This window comes from Elaeis guineensis, chromosome 14, assembly GCF_000442705.2.
Source record: "Elaeis guineensis isolate ETL-2024a chromosome 14, EG11, whole genome shotgun sequence".
NCBI classification, from domain to species: domain Eukaryota; kingdom Viridiplantae; phylum Streptophyta; class Magnoliopsida; order Arecales; family Arecaceae; genus Elaeis; species Elaeis guineensis.
Genome location: NC_026006.2, coordinates 52529562 through 52540907, shown reverse-complemented (window position 1 = coordinate 52540907; position 11346 = coordinate 52529562). Strand labels below are relative to the sequence as shown.

The window sequence follows — 11346 nt, the reverse complement described above, 5'->3', positions numbered from 1 at the left end:
ATTTTTTCTATGTACATAGATAGTAAGTCACTCCCAACAACTCAGATCATTAATTTAAAACCCTTATTGTCCAATTCAAAACAAGGTGCAACTCTTAGAGCTGCATTAGGTGATACTTGATTTTGACCATCATGCATCAGGTTACACCTTATATACCTATTATACAAGGATTATAACAATATCAATTGTATATTAATTATTTAATGTATTATCTTTCATATACGAATAATGTTAAGATATATTACATATTATTTTCTAAACATAAATATTATTCAAAATTGTATTAAATGCTAATATTAGATTATATGATATTGTATTATATCAACTATATTGTTATATTAAATAATATGATAAATTATTAGTTTTCCTTTTGTAGAGTTTTATTAAAAAAATAATTTTTTCGTGCATCTTAAATAATGTTTTTGTCCAAAAACACCATGGTGGAGCTTTTCCCAAATAGGCTATTAAGTTTTTAGAGCAGAATGCATGCCACAAATCTATCTCAAAGTTTTTATCAAATACTTCAAATTACTCAAAAGTGAGTTTAATCCTCCAAAAAGCATATTTTGGTCTTTCAAAAGTCATGCTTAATGGAACTTTATCCTGTTCTTATGCACAATTATGCTTGTCTATAATGCTAAAAAGTACGATGTCCCACAAAACCAAGCGCTCAAAATACAACCAAGCGGTAGTCAATCCAAGGGCTCAGTCTCAATTTCCCACATACAGAATCCATGTTGAGTACCTTGACCTCAGTCAAGTTCCCAAGGTTTAAAATGCTGATGACACTGAATTAGCATAAGCCCCAATAATCACCATATTAGCAATAAAGAGTGGTAATATTGCCAGAGCTGATTTTGTTATTGTCTGGGCATAAACATTAACCATCATCCCCTATAAATGGCATTCAAAAGTGCTATGGTGGAATAATTGTCAGTATGCAATTTATGGATCCGAAAACAAATAAATTAACTCTCGTAGTATCTGACAGGCTAATGCAATTCTAATGCCATGAGCTGAGATGGATCAAGATGGAATAAGGTGAAGCATTTGCATAGAACCAATGGCATTTAGGATGCCTTCACCAGATTCTTTCTAAACACATTTAGGTATAAAATCACCTACCACTTCACAAACAATGGAGACCAAACCAACAACCAAACAGGACTTAAGGATCAAATTGCAGACGTTGCATGTTAAACAACCAGCTGCTGTTCGCCAGTTTATATCTGAGGTCATTTTTGTTACTGGAGATACAATGAAGCTATTCCACCCCATAAAAGTTCACATGGCAAATGTTGTGCCTGTCCATCTGGAGAAATAAATACCGCAGCCAGCCTGTTGCGACAATGGAGAAAGAAATGCTGTTTATCCATAGCCAGTGCAACCATTCGAGCATTATGATATCCATATCATAGAACAAGACAGTTCTGATAACTAACAGGCTTTGGTTAGAGCATATTTCACCAAAATGGAGGGACCAAAAGCAATGTTTTGATCAAATTGGTTGAGAAAATAGTATTCCCCACACAAGACGCTAACAAAAAAGTAACCCCTGAATAGTACACTGATGTAGAATGATCAAAAAGAACAAAGATGAATTTATGGTCAAACAGCGAGAAACTACAATATCAAGTACTCAGGCAATTGATTGAACAGCTCTCTCAAAGCTATCTTCAGCAGAAGAGGCACGCTGAACAAGCATATGATCAGGATGTGACAGCTTCAACTGGCTGCAGAAGCAAAAATAGCAATGAAATTCAGCAGCACTCAACTTGGACTACATTCCTATAATGCATTAAAGTGCAGAAGTTGCTTCAAATAAAAGTATATAGAAGGATGAGGATGTTACAGGAAATTATTCTTGGAGATCAGGCAAAGCAGTTAGGCGTCACACTGGATGCCTAAAGGCTAATAAGGGATCTAAAGCTACATGCAAACCATGGCAGATGCCCATATGCCTGAAGTGCATCTAGTATCTTACTCAAGGCCAAAGAAAGCAAATTCTGAAGCTCAGTTGAATGAGAGATTTTCATATGTTCTTGTTTCATTGCAACGTGATTTTCATTACTGATATTAGCATAAATATGAAAATTTCATCATTCTTAGCAGTTACGTACAATAACAATGCATTGATAATCCGGGATTGATTTGATATATAAATGAAAGTAACAGTAAGAAATTTAATCGAGATGCTTTCTTGCAGCTCTTTTCCTGGACTATACCTGCTTCTTCCTACAGCTTTATTAAATATTACAAAAAAAGACCACACAGATTAGAGGTTAAAGATAAACAGAAGTTCAAATTAGATGTAACATTATGGCTCTATTTAACAGGGAAAACATATCACGTTCAAATCCAATCTATACAAAACTGATCCACTGACAGGAGGCAATAATGGATGAGATTCCCTAACACGACATAATGCATCATCTCGTTAGATACAATGCTGGGTAGATATTTGGAAATTGTCCAGTTACAAGTCACCGGTTTCCACTAAATTCCAAGTATATGCATGGGTAAAGCTCAAGGAAAAGGTTATGAAGTTCCAATGTTAAAGTAGGCATCTACCTACCAATGATAAGCAAGTCATGTTCCAACTTTAAAGATGGTGGGAGAAAACTGAAAATATTTCCCATTCCAGACACCATAAAACCAGATTTTCATGGGCATGATGGTAAAAGTAAGACAAGAGTGCCTCAGTAAGAGAAGGAAAAAGGATACGGTGACTTATGCATACAAGCTAAATCTTATCAATGAATACAAAACATATGTGTCAAAATCTTATCAATTAATACAAAAACATGCATGGCAAAGGGACAAACTTTTTAGAATTTAACGAAAAGAAATCTCTTTTTTGATCACTTTGGTTCTCATATCTATCATTTCTACATTTTCTAGCATGCTTTAAGAGCTTGCCTTCTTCTTCTTTACATTTCTATTAATAAACAATAAAATATGCTTTGCGGATTCATTAGAGGCAGTAAACAAGGAGTGCCATGAATAAAAATAAAGGGGAAAAGCTCAAGAAGTTCTTAGACGAACACTTTCTCAATTACAAATATATGGCTTCAAATGATTATGTGATATGCATGATACAACTATTTCTAACCAACATCTCTATACAGACCCCCTTTTTTCTGAAACCTGCAAGACTGGTTTGACTTCCCAAGTTTCATATCCAACTTACACCTCAAAATTTCCAGTGCGAAAGCAACATATGGTTGATTCATGTTACTGAACAAAATCATGGTTCAGTAAAATCAAAGTAGGGATTCTTTCCTGAACATAACAATCTTCTACAATTATGTGTTAGAAAAAGCAAACCAGAAATGCATGCCATTTAGATTCTTAATATTCAATTTTTCATACAGCATTACACTCACGTACTTGAGGTATCGAGCTGCAGATTTGCCCAGGTGAAGACTACACACAACTAGGTTGGCTAGTGTTTCTGCATCTTTGGCATCCTGCACAAAGCAGAAAACAGAATCTTGAGTTTCTAAGTCATGGTGCAAAATTGTGCTTTACAGTTCTCTGAAATAAAGACAATACATAAACAAAAGAAAGGATTATATAAAAGCATAATATAGGATGTTAGAAGCTTACCTTGTTAAGTGCATCGAGCAATAGGGACTCAGCTTCATCAAAGCGCCCCATGTGCAAACAACAGACAGCCTTACCATTCAGAATCAAAGGAGTCATCTGGTTCTTCTCAGAGAAATCTTGGTAGATAAGATATGCCTCCTGTATCTTTGAACCACCCTGACATAGCAAAGCAAAAAAATTATGATCCATATTAAATAGTTAGGAGTATCTTAACACAAACAGGTATTCAAAAATAAATACATAAAAATAAAGAAGGCTTACCACTGCCAGGTTTACCCATGCATTTGCAAGTTGTGTCAGTGTATGATCTTCATCAATTTGTAGCATGATCTTCAGTTGTTTCTCTGCATAGTCGGACCTGTGCATCTTAAGGTATATTTGAACATTCAATGCATGCCTGGAAACATGAAGTTTGGTCAGCTCATTACAGATTTAAGAACTGTTTAGTGGCAGTCAATAGAATGTGTGGCATGGAAAAAATCAATAGTTGCCAGCACCAACAATATCTTTTTATGCTCTAGCACCTCTCAATATACTCATGGAATTTACGTGCATCTGCAACGCTTTTTGATAACATCATACTATTCCAAGTGCATCAATTGTTTGAAAACATTTCTAACATCATGATCTGTACTTTTGTTTCTTCCACAAAAGCCAAGAGCATAACAGCATAGAATAAAGTATTGGAAGTCAGAAAAGAAAACCACTTTGGAATATAAGTATGAAGTTGCACAAAGGAAGAAAAGAAATAAATGAACGCACAAGGAAATAAGTGAAATTTTAGTATGAGCTGCCTCTCTATAAAATATACAGAACTACTATTGTGTCCATTGATTTGAATGAGCTTGACAAAAATATAGAAATTAGAGTTCAACAAACAGCTAATTCTTTGCAAAATAACAATCTGAGCAGCCCAAAAAAATGCTTACAATCCATAAATTTAGGTTTTGAAAGGAGGGGGAGGGGGTCTTAGCTAGAACAGTTTAACATGCTCAGGTGAATTCAGTTACAGAAATGGTGCTACAAATTCGAGAAAAACATAATTTTTACAAGGTTTCTAAGCAATGCTTCAAGGCAAATAATAAGTCAATGACTGGAGTTGCATGCAAGAAGCACTTGGATCTATCAAGTGTAGCTTAAAGAACAAAGGCACATATTAGGTGATATATCATGCCCTAGAACATGATGGCTTTCTTGATTCTATCCTATCCATTATTCTTTTGTTTCATTCATTCATTAATTAACAAAAAGAATCAAATAATAAGGAAATCAATGAGGCCAATCCAACGTTATCACTGTTAAACAAACACATGAAGGATGAACTGTTACACAAGCACAGAGAATCAAATATTAAGCAAAAAATTTTGGATGTGAATTCCTTCATTTTATGACTAAATATTCAATTATAACTTATCAAATTTCAACATCTAAGCCTCTAAGGTATCATCAACATGGACCAGTATGCATCAATATGGACTGTCATGTACCCTAAACAAGCCCTAGAACATCTTGCACGCTAGATTACAGAATCCAGCTTGTTACCAACAGGCAACAATCTTATTCCATAGAATACATCATTCCATTCACATTTTTGTTTGACCTAAGAACAAATTCCACATTATCATCTTCCATCAGTTGGTTAGAAAGTAGGCAATCTAACAGTATGAAGTTCCAGAACTTACATGTGATTAAAAAATGAGTATTGCTTTGGCAAGACCCAAGAAATGTACTGCTTTGTCTTGACATGATTATTAACTAAACCTTGAAGTTGTGCCACCCAAGCCCCACCAACAAACACAGCAATACTTTAAGCTAACCACCATCATTTAATGCATCAGTAGAAACATACTTAAAATATGTAAATTTATATATTTTAGTATCCTTGCTATACGTCTTATACATACAAGAGAATGTTAACTTGTTCTAGTATTATACAATGCATATTAATACATAAAGTGATATCTATTAATGAAACAATTTGGTTGGACATAAAAGTAATATTTATTAATGAAACAATTTGGCCAAATTTATGTCTAACAAAATTATGAAGAGACAATTATCCCACTCTTTGCAATGGAAAATTAGTCCAATCACAAGAACTCAAATAGAGTGTTATTGGGATTAGGATGGGCCTAAATCAGATTGCACTTAGGCCAATCGAAGTTAGTTGTTGACCAAGATGGATTTGGATTTTTTAAGCCCAAAGTATACTCAGGGTCACATATGGAAAGTGTTTACTTTCTCTTTGTTTTTATGGTCATATTATCAATTTAAAAAGAAAATAAGAAAGAAAAAGAGTAATCAGCTTCACCTGAACCCTACCTCATACAGTTCTACCCCCTTCTCACAGTTCCCCTTTCCCCTCCACTCTCCTCTCTTTCCTCCTTACCCTCCACTCAACTCCCTCAACCCACCACCATCATGCCCAACCTTTCTGCTACATATGGCGGGCACAAGCATGTGGCATCATCTACCCTGACACATCTGCTACATGTCTAAAGCTCCAACCCCGAGCTCTCAATCTGTCTCCCCGCTCCAACCCTAGTTTCTCTACTCACCTCTCCTATGTTCACATTTCCACCACTACCACAGCCCAATTCTTTATCCCAGGAAAATGGCATTCTTCTTTACTGTTATGCACTGAGTCTGATTGCACGCCTCTTGCAGTCACACCCAGAAAAGAAAAAAGACAGAAAGAGAGGTTGGGTCAATATCTGGCCAAGACCGTCTTAGTCTTTGAGATTCATGGCAAAGCTTGGACAGTGCTTGAGCTACCTGTTCCTGACCACACCCCTGCTTGTCATCAACCCTAACCTCAAGGCCCTACCATGCATTCAAAATGTGCGAGAATGAAACCCAAAGACATCCTTCTGATCGTTATTTGTGAGGATCCAACAGTAATCCTAGTCTACTAAGGGCCTTTTCAAGTGCTTTGCAGCCCAACAAGAGTGTTAATATCCAAATAAAAAGTTGTGTCAAATCAGATTGCAATGATAATAGTTATAAGTCATTAAGTCCATCTTTCCAACATGAATAGTTTAATAAATAATATCTACTTTTCATGAATACGGTGATAATTTAAAATCGTTAACAAAGAGATCTCTACTAGGACACTCAATAATTTTACCCGAATATAGCCAATAATTAATAATTCTGTTGCTGATAAGAATCATTGCAACTACATCGCCACATCCTAAAATTTCAAAAACACACATACATACTGTATACATATAAGACATGCGCGTGCACACATACACACACATATACTGTACTCTATGTATGTATGTATAGAAAATATTTTCTTGTAAAAGGGTTTGGGACTCACAATTCCATTGTCCCTCCAGAATTGGTGTGCTTAAGAGCCTCAACATAGTTCTGTTCATGCATGTAAATGATCCCTGCAATCAGTCGAAGAACATGGTTGTTTCCAATTGCTGCATCATTCAGCCACTCTTGGAGACTTGCGATTGCAGATTCCTGAAGAATAAAAGGCAACAAAAACCTCATGAGAATCAAGAATTGGCAAGACCAAGCACACAAGAAAGACCAAAAAGACAAGGTACGAACAAGCACATGAGCTATAATTCAAGTGTGTATTAACTGCATATCATTTATGCACATTAAATGCAATAAGGATACAAAGGCTAAACCCTCGAAAAAAAAAGGAAAAAAAATGAAAAAAGACAAAGCACAAAAATGCATGAATCACAAGACTGGACATTTACAAGCAGCAAAACTATTTGCTTGCTGTGATCCAGAAAACATAAGAAATAAACAAAAGCCTCCTACAAGCCTGTTGTCACAGTGTTTGCCATCAGATCTGGTCCTCTGCTAACGAAGTTAAATTGTTATTCCATTCTTGTTCAAAAGATTAAGAAGCTTGATCCTCCAAGACAGTGGATTTGTGTGTGTGTGTGTGTGTGTGTGAGAGAGAGAGAGAGAGGGAGATTGTCTTTATTAAAATAACTCTCACCATTCCTCTCTCCAGATCTGAGTATTCCTATTCCCCTTAACGAAGCCAATCTATCTCCCATCATATCAAATTATTTAAGTACCATTCACAAAAGAAACCAAACAGACTTTAGATGTCCACCCATCAGGCATTTTTGCAATCCTTTTCAAAGGTAAACAATTCATTAATAAACAAAGAAAAAAAACCTTCAATCCTACTAGCAAAAAATTGCCAAATAAATATCAATCAAAATTTAAATCTAGCACACAAGAAATCATTTGATCAGTATCATCCATGTCAAGCTAGATGAGCACATGAATGCAGACAAGTAAGGAACTTCGATGAAAAACCCTGAAAATATAAACCAAATTTAGCACGCATGGTAGAGTCAAACACAAGAAAGATGCCACCAATGTGGGCAGGAAACTGAACATGGGACTTATGAAGATTGAAAAGTTCCTAAAACTGAATTGTTTATATGGACTACCTACTCTATTTGATCAAGAAATCCATAGATAGCTAGAAGTAAATTCAGAACAATTAAAACCATCAACATAGGTTAGGACCTAGATAGTTGGGATGCCTTGTCAACAAATCATTGAGCACATTTGCAAGCTTCGGCACAAGATGACAAGCAATTTCAGAATTTGTATTCTGAAAAGTTGTTAGGTGGCATTGCAAGTCACACACACACACACACACACACACAAAAAAAGGCTATTATCTACCTGCATAACATTCTTAAAGTATCAAATTTTCAACCAAATAATGGAGGCATGATAAATTACACCCTCCTATTGACAAACTAAGCAAATGGAAGAGATGTTAAAGTTGACTTACATAATATCGATATAATCTCCAGACTAATTTGACTTAATAATCCTTAACCCATTATCTAGAAAATGTCACAAAATGATAGTAAAAACAAAGAATTTTGAAATTCTTTAGTGATATTAAGTCGTGGATTTTGATATCTGGTTGTTCATTCAAATCATACTAGGGCAACCTAGACCACCATACTCTGTAAAGCTGAAGAAAGGTCCACTCAATAAAGAGGGAGAAATAAGCCCTTTATGGATTTAGACCAATTTATTTTAGCTCTCAGGCTAAGAAAATTGATCAGAATTAAATGGATGATTAAATTGTTAAAGGCAAGAATAGAAGAACAAATTTGGTGAAGATTATTGTATTGTTGGTCAATGTGGTTTAGAAAGCCAGGTTTTCGTATGAGTTTCTTTATGAAGACCAGAATTTAAAGTTGTAACAAGAGTGAGAAATCAGTCTTTAAGTTTTTACAGGTGTCTAGTTCATTAGTATGCTCAAGGGGAGGAGTTGTATTGCATGGTTTATCTCAGACTATGGAATGAAAACTAAGATCTATACATTTTAGCAAGAACCAATCTGAAACCATGGTCAATTTTATAACTCACAGCCAAAACAAAATTTAAGGGGTCAAATATATATTAAACATGGACACACTGTTTATGATTGCTGCATGTCATTGAATACCATGAAGCATTTTTCTCAAGATTGCAATCAAACTTTGGAGTTTTAAGAAGATTCAAAAATATTGTAACTTTAGGTTCAAAGAAAAAAAATAAAACTTAGGGAAAAGTAAATCTTTTGGCACAACTCTAGATACCCTAGATCTCAAATATCATAGGCTTCTTGGCGACGGTGATCGCCGCCGAGAATAGTAGATTCATTATGTGCGAAATTTTCATCAAATGTTAAGAAGATATGCTACATATTAATTGATGGGGAACATGACTATTTTTTGTTTTTTACTGAACAAACCTCTACCTGCATGAAAGTACCAAAACAATAAAACAAAAGATCCTCAGCAACAGAATACATTCTAAAAGTACATCCAATATTTTTTTTTTTGATCTGTTTTATATTTTTTAGTTTGTAAGATTATATTTTTATGGAACTTTTTATATTGTTTGGCCACTAACTGTCACAATTAAAGCCAAAATTATAAAGCAGACCCAAAAATCAAATCTTCATAGGTCCAGCCAAAACCAAAACCAAAACCAAAACCAAAACCAAAATCAAGTTTTTAATCTTTGGCAATGTTTTACCAAAAAATATTACAATTGCCAGCACCACTCATCTTTTCCTCTTATCTTTATTCAAAAGACTGTTCAATCTATAACTAGTTCCCATCCTATGTAGTGTTACATTTTTCTTCCATCTGATAAGTAAGAAGACCCACATTAGTTAAGAAAACAGGGATTTTTAAAGAGATGGTATAAAATGGGATATTCCACCTAACGCCTGGTTAGGAAGATTGGTAGAATCTGAAGAGCTTGAATAGCGAGTGTAGCACCAAGGCAAAAGATTTCTGCTACTAAACTTGAAATAGGCAATTTCTTAGCAGTGATTCTTTAATATTTTTCCATATTAACAAGTTCTCGTTTAGCTCCCCAAGTCTTTTTTTGTTCTCTTCAATTATTTAATTCGCAACACATCTCACAAACGTAAGAAACAACCATTCTAATTGAAAGAACGAATTGCTGCAGTAAAACCCTCGATGGCAACATGCCCAAAATCTTTCCATCGTAATAACTATTCGACAGTGCCCCAAAAAAGCATGTCTTGAACGAAAATTCACATCAGATCAGAAGAGAATACTAGAAATGAAGAAATCCATGAGAGATCAACATAGTCAAGGTTTCAGACCTCCAGATCCGAACAAATTAAACCATGAGATCTGAAAAAGAGTCCAACCAAATCGAGATCGGGTGCCAGGAAACCAACCTTGTCCCCGGCGAGGTAGAGGGCGAGAAGCTTGACGGCTTGGAGGGCGGTGGGGGCAGAGGAGTCGATCTCGTTGATCACGAGCTGCAGATGAAAGAGATCAGAGAAGGAAAGAGGAAGTGAGATAAAAGATCCAGAGGAAAGGGAGAGGAAGAGAGACCTGGTAGGAGCCAAGGGCGATGTAGGAGCGGTAGACGATGGAGTCGCGCTCGACGGCGTCATCGCCGGAGAGGTTGGGGATGTCGCTCTTGTTGATGGCGTCCTGGTACGCCCCCAAGTAGAAGCTGTTGCGGAGATTGAAGAGGTGGTCGGGACCCGACGAGGCCATTGCCGGCAAATCGAACCGACCAACGAACGAACGAACCACCAAGAGCGAGGGAGCGGGAGAGAAGGAAGAAGAAGAAGAAGAGGGGGCCGGGGGGTTGAGAGATCTGGTTTAGGGACTGCTTGCTGGGAACCAAATCCAAGTCGGCGTTTTACCTGACCTAACTGACCGAAAGTACATTTGATGAGGAAAAAATAATATTACATAATTAGGTTTTCCTTTTTGGTATTTCTAATTTTTCCTGATTTATTTACTTTCACAAATTTGATATAATGGTATTTTCCTATTTGTTCACATCATGAATTCCTCTTTGCTTATTTATTTATTGTCATGAATGATGGTGAGAGAATAATGGAGAGAGGAATTTTTTTAGTATGATCTCATGAAAAATGAAATGCTTGATCAGATTTTTTTTTTCCTTTATTTGTTTGCAATTTTTTTATTTATTATTATTTATTTTTGTATTTTTTTTTGGTTGTGACTCTTTCCTCACGTGTTTGTAATTTATTTTTCAGTCATCCTTATTATGATTAAATTATAGATTATTTATTTATTTATTATTATTATTATTACATAAATTTTTTTTATTTGTTTAAATTTTGATTTTATTTTTGTTATATTTATATAAAGTCATCATTCTCTAAACAATTTAGAAGCATGGAAGGATATTTTACAAATTAAAAAAAATGATAAACCA

The 11346-nt window shown here is 35.3% G+C and overlaps 1 protein-coding gene across 1 annotated transcript; it reads right to left on the bottom strand.

The window, feature by feature from the left end:
* Positions 1-1472: 1472 nt before the first annotated feature.
* On the bottom strand, positions 1473-10795 carry LOC105057590 (coatomer subunit epsilon-1). Its single transcript, XM_010940239.3, has 7 exons — positions 10485-10795; positions 10325-10408; positions 6935-7086; positions 3871-4006; positions 3610-3765; positions 3391-3470; positions 1473-1733 (listed from the first exon to the last, which is right to left on the bottom strand). Exons 1-7 carry the CDS (start codon positions 10650-10652, stop codon positions 1640-1642), a joined length of 870 nt encoding a protein of 289 aa, XP_010938541.1. The 5' UTR covers positions 10653-10795; the 3' UTR covers positions 1473-1639.
* Positions 10796-11346: the final 551 nt, after the last annotated feature.